This window comes from Ornithodoros turicata, chromosome 4 (assembly GCF_037126465.1).
Source record: "Ornithodoros turicata isolate Travis chromosome 4, ASM3712646v1, whole genome shotgun sequence".
Lineage (NCBI taxonomy): Eukaryota > Metazoa > Arthropoda > Arachnida > Ixodida > Argasidae > Ornithodoros > Ornithodoros turicata.
This window is the reverse complement of record NC_088204.1, coordinates 78,677,825-78,703,234: the sequence shown is the minus strand read 5'-3', so window position 1 is coordinate 78,703,234 and position 25,410 is coordinate 78,677,825. Positions and strand designations below refer to the sequence as shown.

General features: G+C 49.4%; 2 protein-coding genes and 1 long non-coding RNA gene across 3 annotated transcripts; all 3 read left to right on the top strand.

Annotated features, from left to right (window-relative positions):
• The first annotated feature begins 1,035 nt into the window (after nt 1–1,035).
• LOC135392020 (uncharacterized) lies at nt 1,036–19,659 on the top strand. The gene is made up of 14 exons (XM_064622634.1): nt 1,036–1,384; nt 16,046–16,230; nt 16,368–16,474; nt 16,613–16,719; nt 16,860–16,966; nt 17,345–17,452; nt 17,591–17,698; nt 17,836–17,943; nt 18,082–18,189; nt 18,328–18,435; nt 18,574–18,681; nt 18,816–18,923; nt 19,306–19,412; nt 19,553–19,659. The coding sequence occupies exons 5-14, from the start codon at nt 16,933–16,935 to the stop codon at nt 19,592–19,594; spliced, it is 939 nt and encodes a 312-aa protein (XP_064478704.1). The 5' UTR covers nt 1,036–1,384; nt 16,046–16,230; nt 16,368–16,474; nt 16,613–16,719; nt 16,860–16,932; the 3' UTR covers nt 19,595–19,659.
• A 1,124-nt stretch (nt 19,660–20,783) lies between these two features.
• On the top strand, nt 20,784–23,823 carry LOC135392021 (uncharacterized). The gene is made up of 12 exons (XM_064622635.1): nt 20,784–20,884; nt 21,023–21,130; nt 21,269–21,376; nt 21,515–21,622; nt 22,007–22,114; nt 22,253–22,360; nt 22,499–22,606; nt 22,745–22,852; nt 22,986–23,092; nt 23,231–23,338; nt 23,477–23,584; nt 23,722–23,823. The coding sequence occupies exons 1-9, from the start codon at nt 20,833–20,835 to the stop codon at nt 23,090–23,092; spliced, it is 915 nt and encodes a 304-aa protein (XP_064478705.1). The 5' UTR covers nt 20,784–20,832; the 3' UTR covers nt 23,231–23,338; nt 23,477–23,584; nt 23,722–23,823.
• An 886-nt stretch (nt 23,824–24,709) lies between these two features.
• On the top strand, nt 24,710–25,299 carry LOC135393526 (uncharacterized). The gene is made up of 3 exons (XR_010422667.1): nt 24,710–24,813; nt 24,952–25,059; nt 25,198–25,299. It is a non-coding gene; the product is annotated as an uncharacterized LOC135393526 (long non-coding RNA).
• The last annotated feature ends 111 nt before the right edge of the window (nt 25,300–25,410 follow it).

Here is a 25,410-nt window from a genome sequence, read left to right as displayed (position 1 = left end):
TGGGGACGTCCCCAGTAAACCAAATATGTCCCAAGGATATCCTGGGGAAGAACTGAATTTGACATTTGGATATCCCAGGGATGTTCGTGAACGTCCCGTTTACGTCCGCGCGACGTCCCTGGGAACAAACTTTCTTCCTCATTTTGCAGTCCTGGGGACATCCTATGAACGTCTCCGTTGGATATCTGGATGTGAATGGGACGTTTACCGTTTCATACCAAATTAGCTTGTATGCTGAGCACTATGCATTATTTATTAAGTTTTTGTTATCTGTCCACGTTTTAGAAATAATTTTGGATAAATAATCGACATCTTTTATTTGAGAACGGTATGCAACCGCTGTATACAGCTATGGATACAGCACTTATCGGCAACGCCACGTGACCTTGCGTATCCTATTGTTGTTATGGGAGACCGCTTGCACTCGCACATACACACATGCGATATCGAGTGAGCACTACCTACGGAGGCCTGTGGTGGCCTCTTTTGGCGTACTGGATGGAGCATATACTGAAATGAGAGTTGTAGGAGTACGTTCAGTAAGTGTATAGCACGGTGAACTACGATTGTAACGGTGAAGACATCTTGGGAACTAATTAGTTCGTGTGCCAACAACGCCGAAGCATAACCGTTGATACTTTTGGTGTCCCTTTCTCACAAACATTGTGTTTTTAATTCAAACTATCTTCCATGATGTGATTACTCTGCAAATAAAGGTCTAAACCCAACATGTTTCTCGCTTTGCTTACGTCACTCCAGTAAGCGTCACGTGTCCCGGATATGTGCGCAAAATGCAACGCGGTGGGGCAATTCTTTTTACATCCTGCAGATGTCCCTGGGAGATACAATGTCGGACGATTTTCAACGTCACATTGTGGACGTCCAAATAACGTCTGGTGGACTTCCTGGACATAGGTGACGTGTGCGACTTTTCTGGGACGTCCCTGGGATATTTCTGGTTTACTGGGTCGTTACATCGGTAGGTGTACTTACGTCGTTACATCGGAGTCGCTCACTCGTGACAACGCATTTGAAGAAAGGCCGAGCACTGTTTTAGGCGTTGTCACGTTCCTCTTTTGCTGCGCAAGTATTTCAGCTCTCGACTGCCTCCTGGGCAGCCGGGCGGTTCCGAGAACCGTTGCCCGTTCCGCGCACTCAGCGTGAACAATTGGCTTTGTTAGTTACGGAGATAAACTATCACATTTGGGTCCGTCGTTGGCCGGCTAGCTTTCGGTGGCCTAGACTTCGGAGACGCAGCTATACTTCAGGCCGTCAGGGCAGGTCTTCGTAGCCACATCGCCCGTGAAGAAGCACTAGCTGTACGGCCTTCTGGAGTGCTCTCGCCGTTGGCTGACGTCTACTCGACTTTTCCGTCACGTTCAGGGTGAGTGGCAAGTCATGTTCTAGCCAGCTTGCTAGGACTGCACTGTCCTCCGCAGCGACTCTCCCGTGTTTGGATTGTTCACATGGTATAGGCCACGATTTCCATGGTATAGGCAGTACGAAAAGCAAATTCTCATAGAGAGTGTTGGTATCTAGCTAGTTGGACTGTAACGTGCAGTTAGTGTCTGTGCAAAGGGGACTACCTCCATAGGTAGGTCTTCTGCTTGATGACAATACACATCTCTATCAGGTGTACTTACTGGATGACAATACACATACATCTCTGCCAGAAGATGTTCGTAAAACGGCTTCCCGCTACTCAATCACATATCAGAAAGCTGCATTACTTTCCCGATCATTTGTACGGTGCCAGACAAAAAAAAAAAAAAAAAAAACTGGTTCGTCGAGCCACCCAATTGGCAGGTGGCATGCGACTCGCTCCATCGTAATATTGTAATACATTTCTTGGACGTTAGCGATTATAACCGCCGTAGCGCTACACAATATCGTAATGACATTTTACATACCAGCAGCTGCAGGCTCTCACACACCTGCAGCTTCATCATACTTGGGAAATTACGCCACGCTAAGACGGCATACCTATACCATCTGGACCACGGTCACTTTACAAGCTGTTGTGGATAAAGCTGACTCATACGGCGTGAGTCACAAGACTGTGCAACGTGTTATAGCTCGTGAACATTTTCATTTGGAGTTGGGAGCTGTGAAGCAGTTTGTTTTCAGTCGGTTATTTTTGCAACGCGAATTTAGATCGATTTATTTCGAGGTCTACACTCTTAATTTTTTTACACCCTTTAGGGTGTATAAAGGGTGTAATCCAAAAGTGCGATAACTCACTCCCTTTAAGGTGTAATATAACACCCTTTTCCACTGACTACACCCTCCAAAAAGGATGTAGTCAGTGGAAAAGGGCGCTATATTACACCCTAAAGGGAGTGAGTTATCGCACTTTTGGATTACACCCTTTATACACCCTAAAGGGTGTAAAAAAATTAAGAGCGTACAGGTGCGTCGTTAACATGCACATCCAGCGAAAGGTCATCGCAGCTTGCGTCTGCCTCGCGTTGTTCGTCGCTGTTTCATCGAGCAATGATTTTCCAGTAGCAGTGCTAGAAGAAGTCTTCAATGTGCTCGGCGAGTCTTCCTCCTACATTTGCAAGCAACGTCAAGATACTTCTCGTAAACCGATTTGTTCTTGTGACACGACTTGCAATCGATACGGGGACTGCTGCATCGACATTGCTGAGGACTTACCGCGTGAATGTCACGCATGTACACAGCTGATAGGTCATGGCCGTTACGTTTGGTTAAAAGCAGTCTGGTCATGTGCAGGACGATAAGTCCCACGGTGGGCGAAGGGCGATTTTTCTGCCTAGTCTTACCAGTTCACCAGCGACATTCCTTCCTTCCACAAGCCGTCAAGGAGCTTGTATCGAAATGTTTACTGTGCCAAGAGTGCATCGGAGGACGTCGCGACGAGACGTACAGCTGGGACAGTGAACTTCATTGGGTCGGAGAGTCGCCAAGGAACGTGAGTGCTAGAAGTCAACTGCTCAAGGTTACGTACGATGTCGAACGAGGCGTGCATTGGATACGGCGTGTGCAGAAAGTTGGCTTGTGTGAACGCACCCTAAGCATATCCCCCTAGCATATCGGACGTGGAGGCTGCCACTTTGTAGAAGGTAGTCGTTGGCAGGGCCGGCGAGAGCTATTGCGAGCCCCGGGAACGGGTCACGTGCGCTCCCCTCACGTCACGATAGAATGGTCTATTTCTTCTTGATATGATTACGACGTGCCTTGGGTCGCGCAGGCCCCTGAAGTGACTCGGGCCTCGCGTGGGCCCCCCTCTCGCCGGCCCTTGTGGTTGGGACACTGTGGCCACCTGTGGGACAACATACGGGCCCCTCTGCTAATAGTTGGAGCAGTGAGAATAGAAATATTTGAAATTCCTAAAATGGTGCGCGAGATATTTTACTTGATATTTGGATATTTTATTTGACGCCGTTCACTGGCTTTGCTCTCCCTCTTTTGCGCTCTCGCACCTCCGTTTATTGTTGTTGTTGTCTAGCCCCTCTGCTTATGATTTCTATGCTCTGACGCAGCCTCCTATATACTGCATGCGTGCCCTATGATTCCGAAACACACAGACGTCGGTCGTCCAGAATAGTGGCACTAGTCTCCTAGGTTGGTGATAGCTACCTCGATGCGATATCAGCAGTAATGGCCATGACGCCGTCCTCCTACACACACATTGCAGATTACAACCGGTTGCGTCTGACAGGTGGACAAATGACATGACACCCAAAAGAGACTGTACCACCTCCACCTCCTGAACTAGTTCAAGCAGTGCAGCCCTCTCGCATTCTTTTCGCCATAGACCTCGCATGTATTTAAGAACTGGTGCAGAACCGGTGCATCACTTCTCTGGAAAAGAATGGACTTTTTAACCGGCAGGCGTCTTTCGACAATCACTGGCGTATCGAGCGATGACAGAGCCTGCACAGCGTGTACCCATCCAGGATGCTTATCTCCACAAGGCAGGGCCGGCGACGGGGGGGGGGGGGGCGGGAGTAAGGGGACCGCCTTAGGCCCCGCGCACGAAGCCCTCAACGAGGGATTACTTTTTATTTAAATATCGAGTATGCACTTAATCGCACGCGCGATCTTCGACTAAAACAGAAATGAGAGAATAATGTGTTATGTGCCATTCCGTTATGTGATGAGAAAAAGTCCCACTTTTAAGAAACATCCGCCAACCCTGCAAGCATTATACCGAGGATTTCGCACCCGTCTTCCTGCTGCCATATCCCGTACTGCTAAAGTTTTCCCACTGCTAAAATCTTATCATTTCTTATCTTTCAATTACTGCTGGTGTGAAACAGGTCCCGCGATGTCCCTTGCCTCAGGCCCCGCACACCCCTAGCAGCGGTCCTGCTCAAGGCACTCTAGTCTAGACCAACGTATGCACCGAGCACACTGCAGCCCTGCAGCGTACACTCACGGGGTAGGCAAAGGTTCTCACTGCTCTGACTGTCCGTGCAGGGGGATAAACGTGTAGTATATTTCTATTGTCGGGAAAAACTCACGTGACCTCTAGCGTTGGGCCAATCGTTGGACGACGGTTGAGTAGCTTTTTTGCTTTGCTTTTTTCTGTCTCCCTGGGTGACCTGTGACGCTGGGGATGTTTTCCCCTTTCCCTCTCTCATCTGTTCTCTACCCTCTCCCCCGCTGTGGCGGTTCTGGGTGGTTGCGGATTTTCGAGTGAAATAAATAACAAAATGTGGAAGCGTTGGCTGTTTCCGTTACACAAAAGTGCTTTATTTTTCGAGATAGATATTTCCAAATCACAAACTGCAATCTGCTGCAGCTGTGCAAAATACGAACATGATATGAACATTGTTTCTGAAGTTCGAATGATATGGCGAAGCAACTTTGCATTCACTGATAGCTGATGTCTCACTTGGAAGATTTCACAGTAGAACAACAGCATATTGGCCGCGCAGGCACACACATTCAGAGATCCGGCATGACAGAGAACACCTCCATATCCCTTTGCTGCTTGTGTAGGCCCTGGTTGACCCGCCACAAAGGAACTTGTGCAGCTGCTATGCCGAAAGATGATCCTCCAACCACTTTGAATGGCTTATCCATTCTACTGTATCCATGCAGATGCTATTCTGAAGCTGGTATGGATTGAGTGCTTATACCTGAACAAGAAAGAGAGAGATCAGAAACGTGAAAACCAAAAATTCTACCTGTCAAACTGCTGCGTAAATGCCACAGGTGTGGGGCTATGCTATGCTAAGCGGCAGAATGGAATAGGAACTGACTTACCTGTCATCGAGTGGGTAGCGGAAAAACACAGTATTTGTCCTTCTTGAATCGTTGTCGCACCAAGCAATGCGAAGCAGACCTGCCTTCCACTGATCTATCACTGAATTGACTTGCAGAAGTATCCATGAGGCACCGAGCTTTTCAGAGTCGGTATCGACAACATGTTAGAACACTAAAAATCATCCAAAGCGGTACCGGCATAGATGCTTTGCTTGAGTCCCTGCTGGACCCAACAGCACACCAACACATTACGAAACTTTACTGCGAACTGCACCGGCACCGCCGACACGGTGTCGCCGGCTTGAGCGCGCCAAGGGAAGTTCATAATTTCAAACCAACCAATGAGCGCTCGCATACCGGGGGAGCGGCCTCAGGAACCAATGGGCTCGTGACAGTTGAGAACTCGCGCTTCGACGTGAAAATTCTGACGTGAAAATGACGTGAACAGCTCGCAGCGCCTCACTTTAGTCCGCAAGTGAACTCGCGAGTTTGAGACCTTGTCTGCGTTTGTCGTTTTTTGTCCCCTAGTCTCGGGTTTTTAAGTTATGGATCGTGAGTCTCATCCCCTTGTTCCGTGTTTCCGAAACTAGGAAAGTGGTGCCTCCCATACGGTCGCGTGGACTTTTATCTCATTAGGCGTGCATGTAGTGCACAGAACACCTGATTCGTCTTGACCAATCATGTTTGTCAGTCGTGAGTTGTGAAACGTTTGTTTTCAGCACGACCTACTCTATAAGAACACGACCATGACACTTGCGCCTCTCTCCAGCGCCGGAGAAAATGTTTCTCTTAGTGGCCGCAGCAAGGTCGCGGCGCCACAAGTAACCCCCACAGCAGACGCCGCTCCACGTGTTGATACGGTAGTTTTCGTTCCTGACTTGGGTGCCTGTTTCTACCGTGTGAAGTTCTGGTTAGTCGCACGTAGTCCATTGAGTGGTTTGTGATGGTGTACTGCACCGTCCCACTCTGCAAGTCGAAGCCAGGAGTGTCGGGCCCGAGTATTTCGTACCGCGAAAGGTCCAGAAGGTGTCGAGTGTATGAGCAACGTGATTGTAATGAAAAAAGCAAAGTAGATGTGGTGAGATTTCTGCCAAATAGTCAGCAGTCAAAATTAAATGGAATAAAAAGAAGTGTCTGTTCAGTTATGTGTGCTGTGTTCTTTGTAAAACTTTGAATTAAAACCAACTAAAACTGCATCCTGTCCAGTAGTGACAATGAAATAACAGCTAACATACTCATTCGCAAAGGCAAGTAACTACGGGTCCACGCATAAATTTTGGAGCACTGTTGCGCATGGCAATACAGCCGCGTACATCAATTACTACATCGTTTGTGGCGCTTTATGGCCGTGATGCTTTTGCGCCACAAAACACACAGTCACTCATCTCGAGTTCAACTTCGTATTATCATCGGTTGAAGCACAGCGTGAAGCGATGAATGTTTTTACCAAGGATCCAAAGATATTCGTCAAATGGGGCCCCCGGGATACAACACATCCTGTACAAGCACTGTCCCAAGCAAGGCGGCTCTAGGCGCGAAAATTTATGTATTTTGCGCCTAACTTGCCTTAAGCAGGTACATTACACGTCTTTCGCATAAGGATACACGAAAAGAACGCGTAGACATACGCACAAAACAATGCTAATAAACATTGCCGATATTACAGCAGCAGTCTCCCGTTCGCTCGTGGGGTGCGCACGTGGCGCCCCTAGCGAGCATGTTGAGCGCGAAACCGGTTGTAACCGCTTCGGGCCGTGGACAGCGGACCCATAGTATGGTGAGCTAGAAGGACTGGTGTGTTGAACGGCGGTTGCAAACGGGTCGCGCCGACGGGCCTGCCGACAGGTGGCTACGAAGGGTTCGGCTCGCTGTCGCGGCGCACGCCCTCGTGGTCACGTGGCCCCATGTGCAAAGAGCACCGCGGAGAACCCGGGAGTACCTGCGATAGGCGAAATTGAAGCAGTACGCCGCAAATTCGAGGAAAAGAAAGATGTGCGCGTGCTCGTGCATCACGCTGAGCACACATCGTAAACTTGATAAACTGATAAACTTGATAAGCCCTCAACATAGCTTTATCAGAATGTCACTGGAAAGACGTGTGATTTGTCGCTTTTGTGTCTGAATGCCAGAAGCGTAAAAAATAAAGTTGATGATTTCTGTGCGCTTTTGTCTACGATAAATCCTGATATAATTATGGGATGTGAATCATGGCTTGATGATTACGTGATTGATTCCGAAGTGTTTCCCCCGAACTATACGGCATTTCGAGAGGATAGAAATAGCCATGATGGTGGAGTATTCATTTGTGTTCGCAGTTCTATGCACGCTGAGGAAATTCAGATTAATTTTGACAACTGTGAGTCTGTATGGTGTCGTCTCTTGTCGAAAGGGAAATCTATTGCATTGTGTTCTTTTTACCGTCCGCCAAGCGCAGGCGAATAATGTTTGAGAAATTTGTGCGATCAAACATCGTGTTTTATCTCTGATGATATCAGATAAAAACGTTATCTAAATGTATTCGTAACGCAATTCCAAAGAAAGACGGTCATATTTTACAAGACTTAAGTTGAATTTGGTGGGCAGTTCAAAGCTATTGTGGAAGTACATAAAATCTATGAACAAGGCGCCCATGGGCATTCCTTGAATTAAAACGCCTCACGGTCTTATTGATAACGGTCTCGCTAAAGCTTGCACCTCAAGTAACTATTTTCAGGCTGTGTTTCGCTCCCCTGGTGTAGCTTCACACCCTGAGTAGAATGTACACATTGCGGAGCCCATGCCACCTGTAACCCTGTCGAAAAACGGCATTTCATAGTCACCTTACGTACGATCTGCGCATTTAAAATCCATACTGGGATGGGTGTCTTTGGAGTCTCGGAGAACGCAAGCTCGGTTGAAATTTCTCCGTGATATTTATTCCGATCTTTCTGGTATACCTTCTCGTAACTACTTGTTCCCTTCTAATTTTATTTCTAGACGCCTAGATCACGTACACAAGATTGAGCCTTACCGTTTTAGATCAACAATTTTTCAAAACTCTTTTTTTCTTTTTTGTTAGAACGATCCCCGCTTGGAACAGCCTCCCTCGTGACTTAATTCATTCTGCCTCCAGGGACATTTTCTTGAAAAGAGTGCACGAATTTCTGTTGCGTTAAACGTTATTGTAGTCTTGTAACTTGAAATGATGTTCATTTGTATGCACTGTTATGTTCTCCTCTCCCCTACGTAGTGCCACTCACGTGGAATTGCAGGATACTTGAAATAAATAAATAAACTGCTGACAACGAAGCGAGCTTGAAACACATGGTTCCTCCAAGTACCCGTACCATACAATAAGGATCGAGTCCCCCCTTTACAGCCGCCAAACGTTTTGTGACACTCGCACCCTTTGTTTCCTACCCACCTCTAGAGAGGTTATTATTGCAAGTGTAGCTTTGGCGTGTGGCAGCATCGCTGCCTGCACCACTACTCTGAGTCACGCAATGAAACGCATCCATACACCAACAACTTTAATTTTAAGATTAGGAATGGAGAGTTTCACTAGGCATTGGAAGCTGTCATGATGCCTTTGTATTCATAATGTTACGTTAGAAACATCATGCAAAGAGCACGAAACAGCGAAAGCAAACGAAAACGAAGTTAAACTGCGCGAGAGCTCGCGACTCGTGTGCCGCGATAGGCCATCCACCGACGCTGTTTGGTTTCTTAGTCGGCACGGTGCAAGGTTCTGCGTTTCACGGGAAGGCACGTGACTCGAAGCAGAAGAGCTTCTCGGAGCCCCACAAAAATCGTTCCGCAAGGCGCGCAGCGAGCGTCAGCGCATCCATGTAAACAATCTTACGTCACCGGGTGCCATTCCGCGACCATTTCTAGCTCACCATACCCATAGGGGGATCGGCGAGTGTCATGGTCGTGTTTCTATAGAGTAGGTCGTGGTTTTCAGCCGTGTATTTTCCAACGTGATTTTTAACGGTTTATTTCGATGGCCATATGCGTCATTAACATGCACAACAGGCGAAAGATCATCGCAGCTTGCGTCCTCGGGCTGTGTATCGTTGTTTCCTCGGGCAACGATCTTCAAGTAGCGGTGCTACAAGAAGTATCTGATGTGCTCGGTGGATCTGCTTTTTATACTTGCAAGGAACCTCAAGGTACTAGTCGTACACCGATTTGCTCTTGTGACACATCTTGCAATCGATACGGGGACTGCTGCATCGACGTTGCTGAGGACGTACCACGTGAACGTTACATGTGTACGCAGCTAGCACGTTATGGACGTTACGTTTGGGTGAAAGCTTCCTGTACAGGACGAGAAGTTCCACGGTGGGCGAAGAAGAAGTGCGAGGAAGAATTTACGGGCGATTTCCCTGCTTCGTCGTATCAGTTCACCAGCGACATTCCTTCATTCCACAAGCCGTCACGGGTCTTGTATCGAAATGTTTACTGTGTAGAATGCAACGGAGGACGTCGTGACGAGACGTACAGCTGGGACGGTAAACTTGATTGGGTCGGAGAGTCGCCAGAGAACATTAGTGCTAGTAGCGAACTGCGCAAGATGATGTATGACGTCGAACGAGGAGTGTATTGGATGAGACAAGAGGGTATTATGTATAATGCTACATTTCAAAGTGCTGTGTTTGGGTGGAAGAATTTTACGCGCGCGTTCAACACGGTGGAGTGCGCTCCTGTGGTAAATACATGTCTCAAAGGAAGCGACTTTGCGCTCGCTCAGAAGTGTGCACTGTACGCTGCCTATTATACCCCGAACAATACGGTACAAGTGACTTACAAGAACTACCATTGTGCACTCTGCAATGGAGTGCCCCGTACAACGGTTGAGAAAGACGGCGAGCGAACGAAATATATTCACTCATTGATTACTCCTTCGTTTGGATCTCCTCCGATCTCCGGTATCTCCTCGCTCCAGCTTGATCCCCGGAGGCATTACACTGGATGTGCTGAAGGTCAAATAAGGCTGCCAGGACTGAAGTCATGTAGAGCTTTTGGCTGCAGACGGGGTACAGTGAAGCGCATTGACGGTTGTCGAGGGATTGACGGTACCCACAGCTGCCCCTGGCTCCTATTTGAAGGACATCAAGCCACCGTCCTCCCGAATCGCACGCTGTATTTAAACTTCAGCAGCGATATTGTGAGTCCCGATGACTACGAAATAGACAGCTGGACGGGGCTTATCCTCGCGTGCGTCCCGTATACCGTAACGGTTGTTCTTGTACAAACACAATGTATATTGAATACCAGCTCACCGGATGCAACACTTAGTCCAAACTGCGGCGGCCACCTGTTTTGGGTCAGAACGTGCTGTGGTCTAGTGGTAGCGCTAATCCTCGTCGTCTTAGTGGCCGTCGGCGTCATCTTATGGGTTTTTGTTATGCGCAAGGGGGCTTCAGAAGAGCTGCCAAGAAGTGGTGCAGAGGCATGCTCGGAGAGCCTGATTGAGTCACCCCATGAGGACATTCGAGCAGGGCAACGATCAAACTGTTTAATGATGCAAGATGTCGGGAATTCCGAAACCAAACGAAATCACGAGACACGGGCCATGGAGACCGTGAATATGTAACATCTTTCTTCACACTCCCCTCCGATAGCAATCTGGCGACAGGGCATCGGAAGTATCTGAACCATCGAGCTGCACGCCTCCCGCACCACACTTTTTGTTCAAAGTACCTGCACTTAGCCTTTCGGACCTCATTGGAGAGACGCCAGCGGGTTTGAAAACCGGAGCGCAGGATTCCGTCGATGAAGATCCTTCGTGTGTTCCCAGGATATTGTTATGTTCGGACAGTTCCGGTATCACCTAGCGGCAGAAGTCTACGAAGAGACCGTACAAGGGCTCCTTCAAAGTGGACGTGGCTCTGGGAAATTATTGAGAATCATCGCGCCATTCACCGACATTCGTTCGTCCAGTTCTTAAGGAATGTGAATGGCTCTTAGCTTCTTTGTTTTATTTGGATGCAAAGGAAGAGTGACTTGTGACTTTCGACGGTGGCTTCTTTAGTACGAGATGAAATTATGGCACAAAAGTAAACTCTGATTGAAGGAAATGTATTGCAAAATTACCTCTAAAAGATTTTGTTGTCCACAGGTGTCACTGTTGCGGCTCAGCCCTTTATATTACCATATTTCTTGACAGTTTTGTGAGACTTCGCGATGTGTAATCCCTTACTTGTATTTCCTTTGGTTCAAAAGCCAAAGTTGAAAGTCATCCTGTGTGCGAAATATGTCACGTTGTACCCTCTCGGGGGCCTTGAACAGATAGCAAATAAATATTAAATAAAAAAAAGCAATCCACTTTGGAGTCTGTACAATAATGTCACGTGACTGGTGTACTACCCGGCTTATTCAATACACAGAAGCACTTGGTCGCAGGCGTGGCACCCGGTGATATTAGCTTGTTGACGTGGGTGTGCGGGAGTATTTTTGTGGAGCTCCGAGGTGCTCTTCTCTCTCGAGTCACGTGCCGTTGTCGTGAAATGCAGGAGCTCGCACCGCGCCGGCTAAGAAACCGAAGAGTGTCGCTGAATGACTCAAGGTATATCTAAAATGGTAGCGAAAATACCAAATCAGACCCGGCAAGGCTACCATCATGAGACGCGAGCGATCCTGGGTGTTGGTAGAGGTAGGATCGTAAACAACAACAAAAAAAAAAAACTTGAAAGAACTGAAAGAACTGATGTTCTGAGGCTGGACCAACATAGAAGGGACAAATACATACAAAGCCTTTCTTTAATAAAAAAAGCTTTACAATATGGGCATGGCTTGTGTGTGTGTACTAATAGGTTATTCACAATTTCAATGTAGTAAAACTTTCTATTGCTCCCCTCGTGCACATACGCGAAATCATCTACCACCCGAGTAAGTTTCCGTATCCTGCTCCTTTGCACATGTGTCACAGTGGGCGTGTTTATCCGTGCATCTGTGTACCCTGCCGTGTGTCCGTGCATTGTAATACGGAGTTCGTACACTTTTTGGGTTTAACAAGAAGCGTCGTTCACATCTTGGAGCTGCAGACCAAGATTAACACGTGTGAACAGATGAATACAATGCATCCCCTGTTGATAGCCCCGCGAAAAAAAGAAAAACATTTCGTCATGGGACGAGCGGTCATGATAGCGTGAGTGTTAGCAGAAATCAGCTGTGCACCAACGATGTCATGCTTTGTTGCAATGGACCTGTAATGGCCACTCATTGAATAAATGCAAACGTCTAATCACTACGTGTACGTATAGCTCTAGGTGAGAAATGGACCTTAAGTGAACCTTCCAAATTTCTGTGTGGTCATCGCGATGCCCTTCTGTTTGGAGTTGTCAAAATCTGTGATAACTGTATGTATATCGAATTGATATGTTTCATTAAACCTGATATGATTTTTTTGTTCTCGTCTGGTATTGTTGCCTGGGTGAGGAAACGGGAATACAACGCAAACGAAGTGCGCGAATGTAAACGTGCCATGGCTAATTATGCACTACTTATTATTCATACTGCTGACGTCATCTCTGACGTCATTTATTTGCAATAGTAGTAGTCCGCGCAACGGATGGATGGCGCTGACCGTCTCTATCATGGCGTCATTCCGAAGACACAGGGGCCTATGGGAGTTGCGCTACCTGTTTAGATATACCTAGAATGACTTACCCGGGCATCAGGCGCTGCGAGCTCTTGCGTAGAAGGTCGTTGCTCGCTGCATGAAGTGCTGCTTGATGGTACAGTGAAACCTCCCTATCTTGGACACCCGTGGTGCAGCCAAAATGTGTCCTACTTAGGGAGGTGTCCGAGTTACAGAATACAAGGGGAGGAATGGAAAAGACCTCAGCTGTGTTGCCAGAAATGTCCCCCTTCTTCAATTCATGGTCATTAGTGGTACCTCGTACCCCTCTACTCACTTTTCACTGATAATTATTGCTGGTTTTGGTATACTCAATTCCATGCGGATTTCACTGAATGGCATTACCTTTGGAGCTTTTCGAGCAGCGTTCTGCTTGCTTGAGAGTTTAAACCCACTTGAAATTAAGCTCAAGGGCTTGTCTCTGAAGCGTTAGCCCACTTTTGATTGCCTTGGTGCGGTGCACCTACAAAGGCTTTATGAAACCGAAGACAAGTGCTCACACTAAAGAATAGTTGCAATATGCACTGACAGTACCCCTTTTTGGACTCCAAAAACTAAAACAATAAAATGCTGAAACCAATACAGAAAGAAAGAAAAAAAAAAGAAGTGAAAATGAAGGGCATAGGCTCGTTTTGGGTCTTTACGGTGCAAAGATGGGCAGAGATTGAGATAATTTGGCCAGGCTTCTATCCGACTTAACATGGAAAACCATGTCCTACTTCTGGGATAAGGAGGTGTCCGACATAGAGAATTTCGTCCCCATGTATTTTCAATGGGAGCCCGCCGGCGCAATGAAATCTTGTTCAACGTGGGGAGTTGTCCGAGGTAGGGAGGTGTCCGCCTTCGGAGGTTTTACTGATATGATGCGTGAAAATAACAGTATGAATAACAACGCATTATGACATGGGGGGGGGGGGAGAGGGGGATATGTGTAATGCTGATAAAAAAAAAGAACAAGAAGGGAAAGTTTAGTCATGAAGTAGGCTTGCTGTTCCCAAAAGCAAGATGAAGCAATATATTATATGTCAAGTAAATGGCCTTGACCTTGAAGCAGCAGAGACACAGAAAATTAAGAAGAAATACAGAAAATGACAGTTCCTTCACTAACTCACGTTGTGCATCCAGTCATTTAGAAGAAGTCAGAAAGTGCCCAAGGGTTCATCTTCCCGAAGGAATCGTGTCAGCACAGACGATACTTTAGCGTGCTCAGTAGGGCCAAGTAGCACCGCCTGGGAGAGCTCTCGGTAGCATAGATGAGCGAGACGGCACCGGAGCGGTGACCTTCGTATCGCTGACGAGCAAGGAGTATGTATTGCACGTCAGCCTCTACACGACATGTGGGGCAAAGAGGTGATGGAAGTTGGCTCATTTTAAACAGGAGGAGTGGAGTTCGTGCCACATTCAGCCGCAGCCGATGAAGCAACGACTCCTCGGTGCGCGGGATGCAGCCCTGGCACAGCATGTGTCATTAGCGGGTCAACGGATTTAAGGAAGGCATTGATGCGAATAGCTTCTTGCTAAAAGAACTGCGTGCAGTTGGCAATAAAGCGGCGAATTTTCAACTGGCACATAGGGAGCGTATGTCGGTCAGCATCGTCCAGGCCCTAGGCGCCAACGATGAGACGTGCCTCAAAGCGGCCAGTGTTGCGGATGCCTCGGCCTCGTCAGATGACATAAGAGGGAGTTTGAATCCGTGCTCAATTCCATCCTCTGGGATGCAGAAGGCAGCAGACGACTCAACTAGACTGACAGTGTATACTTGGGTTCGATGCTGGTGGTCGCTGTGGAAGCAGTGCAGGATCAGTTGGCAAGCCACAACTGTTGGCACAACATTCTTTTTCCTAAGACCCGAAATGGACGTGAAGTGTCCGCATGGGTGGCGCATAGGAGGTCCGGGCCAAAGCTGAGGAGGTGTTGCACCACAAACGAAGAATAGCTTGACCGAATGTAAATGCGGGATAGCGTTGAGCAATGTCGGCTTTAAAGCTGAAATTGCAAAGATCGATCATATGCCAGAGGACGCAGAGGAAAGAAGGGGAAGGGGTCTCGCCAAACATTTGGGAGCGTGGGAGGGGGATAAATCACAGGTATACAGGGTGTTCCTTTTTACCTGCAACAAATTTTCATAAAAAGGGGAGTTGCATTAGAACGCTTTTACTTTTGTCATTGGATTAGTCGACGGGGCTACTACAAGCAACCCGTATTTTTTCTCAGTTAGGGGCCTAATTAGCAGATATATTTTAATCAACTTTCAATTATTGACTTTAGGGAGCACATGGCAAAGCCTAGGGATATTAATGTCTGATGTCCGCATGATGTGCTCGAGGCACTCATGAAGCACCAAAGTAATCACAGCGCGCGCTACGGACCTTCACCGCTGTCGCCTACTCTAAACCGGAAGAGGTCGGCAAACGAGCGCCAACGACGTTGACATCTCCACCCTCACTTAACGTCTCAGAAAAACTTCATACGCGATGTAGGGAACCCTTTTCGCGGTATGTTTCACAACCTTTGTTTTGCGCATCGTTTTTGCTTTCTTTTCTTCCTTCATCTGTTCGGAATCGCTCGCCGTATCACTCCTCTCCTTCTGCCGGGCACGGCTCTCACACTTCCCCGGTGCGATATGCGCTGATAATTAGCGGTGATGCACAAAGCTCCTTGCAAGCAAAAAATAAAACAAGGAAACAAAGATCGTGAAACATACCGCGAAAACGGTTTGCCTGAACTGCGTGTGATGTCTTTCTGTGACTTAAGTGAGAGGGAGATATCGACGTCACTGTCGCTCCTTTGCAGATTACTTGCTGTACACAGCCAGACGACGGAAGTAAAATACTTAAATCTCTAGCGCGTGCTGTGATCACATGTGCTTCATCAGAGGTGCGAGCGCATCATGTGGAGATACGGCTTTAATATCACAATTGCAATGTACTTCCGAAAGTCAATCATTAAAAAGTTAATTAAAATTACTCTGTTAATTAGTTCCTTGATTGAGAAAAAAATACGGTTTCCTAGTAGCAGCCCCGCGTCGACTAATCCAATGAGAAAAGTAAAAGCGTCCTAAGGCAACTCCCCTTTTTATAAAAAATTGTTGCAACTAAAAAGAAACACCCTGTATATTCATATATAGGGAGTAATATTTCTCACACCATATCAGCACCATTTCTGGAAAACATTCCTGCGTAGCTCACAAGCTAGACCACACTACACGGGGCACAGGTCGTCCGAAAAAACCCAGCATCGCCAGGCCCGTTGTCCCGGTTAGGTTTTCCAGTCGTTTTGTCTTCGAGCACGGGTCGGATCCCTGCCTGGTACAAGGAGTTCGATGCCTTCAGGATCTTGCCTGGTCCCTGCAGCTGCCCCTTCCACAGGTGAGTTTCTATTAGGGGCAGCTAGGTCGCACCTCTTCCTCACAGCTGCGTTGGCATATTATCTGCACTAGCGTCATTCTTGTCATGCAATTTCACCTTGGAGAGCTGTATGTCTGATCCTAAATTTGATCTTGCAGCCTCAAAGCGCCAGCTCCTCCGTGATAGCCTTTCGGTCCTAGACATAGGGAGTCCGATGCCTTCAGGCTGTTGCCTGGGTCCGTTCCCTGCACATGCCCCTCCACAGGTGAGTTTCTATGAGGGCCTGCTGGGTCACACCGCATCTTCTAGGCTGTGATGGAATATTATCTGCCCAACCGTCATTCTTGTCATGCAACTTTTACCTTGGAGAGCTGTATGACTGATCCTGACTTTGATGTTGCAGCTTCAAAGCTCCAACTCCTCCGTGAGAGCCTACCAATCCTAGGCATAGGGAGTCCGATGCCTTCAGGCTCTTTCCTGGGTCCGTTCCCTGCAGCTGCCCCTTCACAGGTGAGTTTGTATGAGGGCCTGCTGGGTCACACCGCGTCTTCAAGGCTATGTTCGCATACTACCTCCCCTATAGTGTTTTTCTTGTCATGCAGCTTTCTCCTTAGAGAGCTGTACGTCTAATCGTAACTTCACTCTTGCAGCCTCAAAGTTCCAGCTCCTCCGTGACAGCCTGTCAGTCCTAGGCCAGGCAGTTCGACGCCTTCAGGCACCTCCATGCTTCTCTTTCCTGCCGCTCGCCCCTCGATAGGTGAGTTCCCATGAGGCCTCCTGGGTCGCACTTCCTCACGGCTGCGTTCGCATATTACCTGCCCTAGCATCATTCATGTCGCGCAACTTTAACCTTGGAGAGGTGTATGTCTGATCCTGACTGATTTTGCAGCCTCAAAGCTGTAGCTCCTCTGTGACAGCCTGTCAGTCCTAAGCCCAAGGAGTCCGATGCCTTCAGGCTCCTCCCTGGGTCTCTTTCCTGCGGGTTGCCCCTCGATAGCTGAGTTTTTATGAGACCTCCTGGGTCGCATCAATTCCTCAAGGCTTCATTCGCATATTACCTGCCCTGCCATCATTCTTGTCATGTAACTTTCACCTTGGAGAGCTGTATGTCCTCATCCTGTATTTGATTTTGCAGCCTCAAAGCTCCAGTTCCTCTGTGAGAGCCTGTCAGCCTTAAGCCCGAGGAGTCCGATGCCTTCAGGATCCTCCCTGGGTCTCTTTCCTGCGGCTTGCCCCTGGATAGGTGAGTTTCTCTGAGGCATCTTGGGTCGCACCTCTTCCTCATGGCTGCGTTGGCATATTACCTGCCCTAGCATCATTCTTGTCATGTAACTTTCACTTTGGAGACCTGCATGTCCTCATTCTATCTTTCATTTTGCAGCCTCAAAGCTCCAGTTCCTCTGTGACAGCCTGTCAGTCCTAAGCCCAATGAGTCCGATGCGTTCAAGGTCCTCCATGGTTCTCTTTCCCGCGGGTTGCCCCTCGATAGGTGAATCTCTATGAGACCCCCTGGGTCGCACCAGTTCCTCAAGGCTTCGTTCGCATATTAACTGCCCTAGCATTACTCTTGTCACGCAACTTTCACATCGGAGAGCTGTATGTCTGATCCTGACTTTGATCTTGCAGCCTCAAAGCTCCAGCTCCTCTGTGTCAGCCTGTCAGCCCTAAGCCCAAGGAGTCCGATGCCTTCAGGCTTCTTCCTGGGTCTCTTTCCCGCAGCTCGGCCATCGATAGGTGAGTTTCTATGAGGCCTCTTGAGTCGCACACCTTCCTGACGACTGCGTTGGCATATTACCTGCCCTAGCATCATCCTTGTGATGTAACTTTCACCTTGGGGAGCTGTATGTCCTCATCCTATCTTTGATTTTGCAGCCTCAAAGCTCCAGTTCCCCTGTAACAGCCTGTCAGCCCTAAGCCCAAGGAGTCCGATGCCTTCAAGATCCTCCCTGGGTCTCTTTCCCGCGGCTCGCTCCTCGATAGGTGAGTTCCTATGAGGCCTCCTGGGTTGCACCTCTTCCTCACGGCTGTGCTGGCATATTACCTGCCCTAGCATCATTCTTGTCATGTAACTTTCACCTTGGGGAGCTGTATGTCCTCATCCTATCTTTGATTTTGCAGCCTCAAAGCTCCAGTTCCTCTGTGGCAGCCTGTCAGCCCTAAGCCCAAGAAGTCCGATGCCTTCAAGATCCTCCCTGGGTCTCTTTCCCGCGGCTCGCTCCTCGATAGGTGAGTTCCTATGAGGCCTCCTGGGTCGGATCTCTTCCTCACGGCTGCGCTGGCATATTATCTGCCCTAGCATCATTCTTGTCATGTAACTTTCACCTTGGAGAGCTGTATATCCTCATCCTATCTTTGATTTTGCAGCCTCAAAGCTCCAGTTCCACTGTGGCAGCCTGTCAGCCCTACGCCCAAGGAGTCCGATGCCTTCAAGATCCTCTTTGGGTCTCTTTCCCGCGGCTCGCTTCTCGATAGGTGAGTTCCTATGAGGCCTCCTGGGTCGGACCTCTTCCTCACGGCTGCGCTGGCATATTACCTGCCCTAGCATCATTCTTGTCATGTAACTTTCACCTTGGGGAGCTGTATGTCGATCCTCTTTGATTTTGCAGCCTCAAAGCTCCAGTTCCTCTGTGACAGCCTGTCAGCCCTAAGCCCGAGGAGTCCGATGCCTTCAAGATCCTCCCTGGGTATCTTTCCCGCGGCTCGCCCCTCGATAGGTGAGTTCCTATGAGGCCTCCTGGGTCGGAGCTCTTCCTCACGGCTGCGCAGGCGTATTACCTGCCCTACCATCATTCTTGTCATGTAACTTTCACCTTGGAGAGCTGTATGTCTGATCCTAAATTTGATCTTACAGCCTCAAAGCTCCAGCTCCTCCGTGATAGCCTTTGAGTCCTAGACATAGGGAGTCCGATGCCTTTAGGCTGTTGCCTGGGTCCGTTCCCTGCACATGCCCCTCCACAGGTGAGTTTCTATAAGGGCCTGCTGGGTCACACCGCATCTTCTAGGCTGCGTTGGAATATTATCTGCCCAAGCGTCATTCTTGTCATGCAACTTTTACCTTGGAGAGCTGTATGACTGATCCTGACTTTGATGTTGCAGCTTCAAAGCTCCAACTCCTCCGTGAGAGCCTACCAATCCTAGGCATAGGGAGTCCGATGCCTTCAGGCTCTTTCCTGGGTCCGTTCCCTGCAGCTGCCCCTTCACAGGTGAGTTTGTATGAGGGCCTGCTGGGTCACACCGCGTCTTCACGGCTATGTTCGCATACTACCTCCCCTATAATGTTTTTCTTGTCATGCAGCTTTCTCCTTAGAGAGCTGCACGTCTAATCGTAACTTCACTCTTGCAGCCTCAAAGTTCCAGCTCCTCCGTGACAGCCTGTCAGTCCTAGGCCAGCCAGTTCGACGCCTTCAGGCACCTCCCTGCTTCTCTTTCCTGCCGCTCGCCCCTCGATAGGTGAGTTCCCATGAGGCCTCCTGGGTCGCACTTCCTCACGGCTGCGTTCGCATATTACCTGCCCTAGCATCATTCATGTCACGCAACTTTCACCTTGGAGAGGTGTATGTCTGATCCTGACTTTGATTTTGCAGCCTCAAAGCTCTAGCTCCTCTGTGACAGCCTGTCAGTCCTAAGCCCAAGGAGTCCGAAGCCTTCAGGCTCCTCCCTAGGTCTCTTTCCTGCGGGTTGTCTCTCGATAGCTGAGTTTTTATGAGACCTCCTGGGTCGCATCAATTCCTCAAGGCTTCGTTCGCATATTACCTGCCCTACCATCATTCTTGTCATGTAACTTTCACATTGGAGAGCTGTATGTCCTCATCCTGTATTTGATTTTGCAGCCTCAAAGCTCCAGTTCCTCTGTGAGAGCCTGTCAGCCTCAAGCCCAAGGAATCCGATGCCTTCAAGATGCTCCCTGGGTCTCTTTCCCGCGGCTCGCCCCTCGATAGGTGATCTCCTATGAGGCCTCCTGGGTCGCACCTAATCCTCACGACTGCGTTGGCATATTATCTGCCCTAGCATCATTCTTGTCATGTAACTTTCACTTTGGAGAGCTGCATGTCCTCATTCTATCTTTGATTTTGCAGTCTCAAAGCTCCAGTTCCTCTGTGACAGCCTGTCAGTCCTAAGCCCAATGAGTCCGATGCGTTCAAGGTCCTCCATGGTTCTCTTTCCCGCGGGTTGCCCCTCAATAGGTGAATCTCCATGAGACCCCCTGGGTCGCACCACTTCCTCAAGGCTTCGTTCGCATATTAACTGCCCTAGCATCACTCTTGTCACGTAACTTTCACATTGGAGAGCTGTATGTCTGATCCTGACTTTGATCTTGCAGCCTCAAAGCTCCAGCTCCTCTGTGTCAGCCTGTCAGCCCTAAGCCCAAGGAGTCCGATGCCTTCAGGCTTCTTCCTGGGTCTCTTTCCCGCAGCTCGGCCATCGATAGGCGAGTTTCTATGAGGCCTCTTGAGTCGCACCTCTTCCTCACGACTGCGTTGGCATATTACCTGCCCTAGCATCATCCTTGTGATGTAACTTTCACCTTGGGGAGCTGTATGTCCTCATCCTATCTTTGATTTTGCAGCCTCAAAGCTCCAGTTCCTCTGTGGCAGCCTGTCAACCCTAAGCCCAAGGAGTCCGATGCCTTCAAGATCCTCCCTGGGTCTCTTTCCCACGGCTCGCCACTCGATAGGTGAGTTCCTATGAGGCCTCCTGGGTTGCACCTCTTCCTCACGGCTGCGCTGGCATATTACCTGCCCTAGCATCATTCTTGTCATATAACTTTCACCTTGGAGAGCTGTATATCCTCATGCTATCTTTGATTTTGCAGCCTCAAAGCTCCAGTTCCTCTGTGGCAGCCTGTCAGCCCTAAGCCCAAGGAGTCCGATGCCTTCAAGATCCTCCCTGGGTCTCTTTCCCGCGGCTCGCTCCTCGATAGGTGAGTTCCTATGAGGCCTCCTCGGACGGACCTCTTCCTCACGGCTGCGCTGGCATATTACCTGCCCTAGCATCATTCTTGTCATGTAACTTTCACCTTGGAGAGCTGTATGTCCTCATCCTATCTTTGATTTTGCAGCCTCAAAGCTCCAGTTCCTCTGTGGCAGCCTGTCAGCCCTAAGCCCAAGGAGTCCGATGCCTTCAAGATCCTCCCTGGGTCTCTTTCCCGCGGCTCGCTCCTCGATAGGTGAGTTCCTATGACGCCTCCTGGGTCGGACCTCTTCCTCACGGCTGCGCTGGCATATTACCTGCCCTAGCATCATTCTTGTCATGTAACTTTCACCTTGGAGAGCTGTATGTCCTCATCCTATCTTTGATTTTGCAGCCTCAAAGCTCCAGCTCCTCTGTGACAGCCTGTCAGCCCTAAGCCCAAGGAGTCCGATGCCTTCAGGCTTCTCCCTGGGTCTCTTTCCCGCGGCTCGCCCCTCGATAGGTGAGTTTCTATGAGGCCTCTTGAGTCGCACCTCTTCCTCACGAGTGCGTTGGCATATTACCTGCCCTAGCTTCATTCTTGTCATGTAACTTTCACCTTGGGGAGCTGTATGTCCTCATCTTATCTTTGATTTTGCAGCCTCAAAGCTCCAGTTCCTCTGTGGCAGCCTGTCAGCCCTAAGCCCGAGGAGTCCGATGCCTTCAAGATCCTCCCTGGGTATCTTTCCCGCGGCTCGCCCCTCGATAGGTGAGTTTCTATGAGGCCTCTTGGGTCGCACCTCTTCCTCACGACTGCGTGTGCATATCACCTGACCTAACATCATTCTTGTGATGTAACTTTCACCTTGGGGAGCTGTATGGCCTCATCCTATCTTTGATTTTACAGCCTCAAAGCTCCAGCTCCTCTGTGACAGCCTGTCAGTCTTAAGCCCAAGGAGTCCGATGCCTTCAGGCTTCTTCCTGGGTATCTTTCCCGCGCCTCGCCCCTCTATAGGTGAGTTTCTATGAGGCCTCTTGGGTCGCGCCTCTTCCTCACGACTGCATGTGCATATCACCTGACCTAACATCATTCTTGTCATGTAACTTTCACCTTGGGGAGCTGTATGTCCTCATCCTATCTTTGACTGTACAGCCTCAAAGCTCCAGTTCCTCTGTGACAGCCTGTCAGCCCTAAGCCCAAGGAGTCCGATGCCTTCAGGCTTCTCCCTGGGTCTCTTTTCCACGGCTCGCCCCTCGATAGGTGAGTTTCTATGAGGCCTCTTGGGTCGCACCTCTTCCCCACGACTGCGTTGGCATATTACCTGCATTAGCATCATTCTTGTCATGTAACTTTCACCTTGGGGATCTGTATGTCCTCATCCTATCTTTGATTTTGCAGCCTCAAAGCTCCAGCTCCTCTGTGACAGCCTGTCAGTCCTAAGCCCAAGGAGTCCGATGCCTTCAGGCTTCTCCCTGGGTCTCTTTCCCGCGGCTCGCCCCTCGATAGGTGAGTTTCTATGAGGCCTCTTGAGTCGCACCTCTTCCTCACGAGTGCGTTGGCATATTACCTGCCCTAGCTTAATTCTTGTCATGTAACTTTCACCTTGGGGAGCTGTATGTCCTCATCTTATCTTTGATTTTACAGCCTCAAAGCTCCAGTTCCTCTGTGGCAGCCTGTCAGCCCTAAGCCCAAGCAGTCCGATGCCTTCAAGATCCTCCCTGGGTATCTTTCCCGCGGCTCGCCCCTCGATAGGTGAGTTTCTATGAGGCCTCTTGGGTCGCACCTCTTCCTCACGACTGCGTGTGCATATCACGTGCCCTAGCATCATTCTTGTCATGTAACTTTCACCTTGGGGAGCTGTATGTCCTCATCTTTGATTTTGCAGGATCAAAGCTCCACCTGCTCTGTGACAGCCTATCAGCTTTTAACCCAAGGAGTCCGATGCCTTCAGGATCCTCCCTGGGTCTCTTCCCGCGGCTCGCCCCTGGATAGGTGAGTTTCTATGAGGCATATTGGGTCGGGCCTCTTCCTCACGGCTGCGCTGGCGTATTACCTGCCCTAGCATCATTCTTGTCATGTAACTTTCACCTTAGGGAGCTGTATGTCCTCATCCTATCTTTGATTTTGCAGCCTCAAAGCTCCTGTTCCTCTGTGACAGCCTGTCAGCCCTAAGCCCAAGCAGTCCGATGCCTTCAAGATCCTCCCTGGGTCTCTTTCCCGCGGCTCGCCCCTCGATAGGTCAGTTCCTATGAGGCCTCCTGGGTCGCACCTCTTCCTCACGGCTGCGCTGGCATATTACCTGCCCTAGCATCATTCTTGTCATGTAACTTTCACCTTGGGGAGCTGTATGTCCTCATCCTGTCTTTGATTTTGCAGTCTCAAAGCTCCAGTTCCTCTGTGACAGCCTGTCAGTCCTTAGCCCAATGAGTCCGATGCGTTCAAGGTCCTCCATGGTTCTCTTTCCCGCGGGTTGCCCCTCATTAGGTGAATCTCCATGAGACCCCCTGGGTCGCACCACTTCCTCAAGGCTTCGTTCGCATATTAACTGCCCTAGCATCACTCTTGTCACGTAACTTTCACATTGGAGAGCTGTATGTCTGATCCTGACTTTGATCTTGCAGCCTCAAAGCTCCAGCTCCTCTGTGTCAGCCTGTCAGCCCTAAGCCCAAGAAGTCCGATGCCTTCAGGCTTCTTCCTGGGTCTCTTTCCCGCAGCTCGGCCATCGATAGGCGAGTTTCTATGAGGCCTCTTGAGTCGCACCTCTTCCTCACGACTGCGTTGGCATATTACCTGCCCTAGCATCATCCTTGTGATGTAACTTTCACCTTGGGGAGCTGTATGTCCTCATCCTATCTTTGATTTTGCAGCCTCAAAGCTCCAGTTCCTCTGTGACAGCCTGTCAGCCCTAAGCCCAAGAAGTCCGATGCCTTCAAGATCCTCCCTGGGTCTCTTTCCCGCGGCTCGCCACTCGATAGGTGAGTTCCTATGAGGCCTCCTGGGTTGCACCTCTTCCTCACGGCTGCGCTGGCATATTACCTGCCCTAGCATCATTCTTGTCATGTAACTTTCACCTTGGAGAGCTGTATATCCTCATGCTATCTTTGATTTTGCAGCCTCAAAGCTCCAGTTCCTCTGTGGCAGCCTGTCAGCCCTAAGCCCAAGGAGTCCGATGCCTTCAAGATCCTCCCTGGGTCTCTTTCCCGCAGCTCGCTCCTCGGTAGGTGAGTTCCTATGAGGCCTCCTGGGTCGGACCTCTTCCTCACGGCTGCGCTGGCATATTCCCTGCCCTAGCATCATTCTTGTCATGTAACTTTCACCTTGGAGAGCTGTATGTCCTCATTCCAGCTTTGATTTTGCAGCCTCAAAGCTCCAGTTCCTCTGTGGCAGCCTGTCAGCCCTAAGCCCGAGGAGTCCGATGCCTTCAGGCTTCTCCCTGGGTCTCTTTCCCGCGGCTCGCCCCTCGATAGGTGAGTTTCTATGAGGCCTCTTGAGTCGCACCTCTTCCTCACGAGTGCGTTGGCATATTACCTGCCCTAGCTTCATTCTTGTCATGTAACTTTCACCTTGGGGAGCTATATGTCCTCATCTTATCTTTGATTTTGCAGCCTCAAAGCTCCAGTTCCTCTGTGGCAGCCTGTCAGCCCTAAGCCCGAGGAGTCCGATGCCTTCAAGATCCTCCCTGGGTATCTTTCCCGCGGCTCGCCCCTCGATAGGTGAGTTTCTATGAGGCCTCTTGGGTCGCACCTCTTCCTCACGACTGCGTGTGCATATCACCTGACCTAACATCATTCTTGTGATGTAACTTTCACCTTGGGGAGCTGTATGGCCTCATCCTATCTTTGATTTTACAGCCTCAAAGCTCCAGCTCCTCTGTGACAGCCTGTCAGTCTTAAGCCCAAGGAGTCCGATGCCTTCAGGCTTCTTCCTGGGTATCTTTCCCGCGCCTCGCCCCTCTATAGGTGAGTTTCTATGAGGCCTCTTGGGTCGCACCTCTTCCTCACGACTGCATGTGCATATCACCTGACCTAACATCATTCTTGTCATGTAACTTTCACCTTGGGGAGCTGTATGTCCTCATCCTATCTTTGATTGTACAGCCTCAAAGCTCCAGTTCCTCTGTGACAGCCTGTCAGCCCTAAGCCCAAGGAGTCCGATGCCTTCAGGCTTCTCCCTGGGTCTCTTTCCCGCGGCTCGCCCCTCGATAGGTGAGTTTCTATGAGGCCTCTTGAGTCGCACCTCTTCCTCACGACTGCGTTGGCATATTACCTGCCCTAGCTTCATTCTTGTCATGTAACTTTCACCTTGGGGAG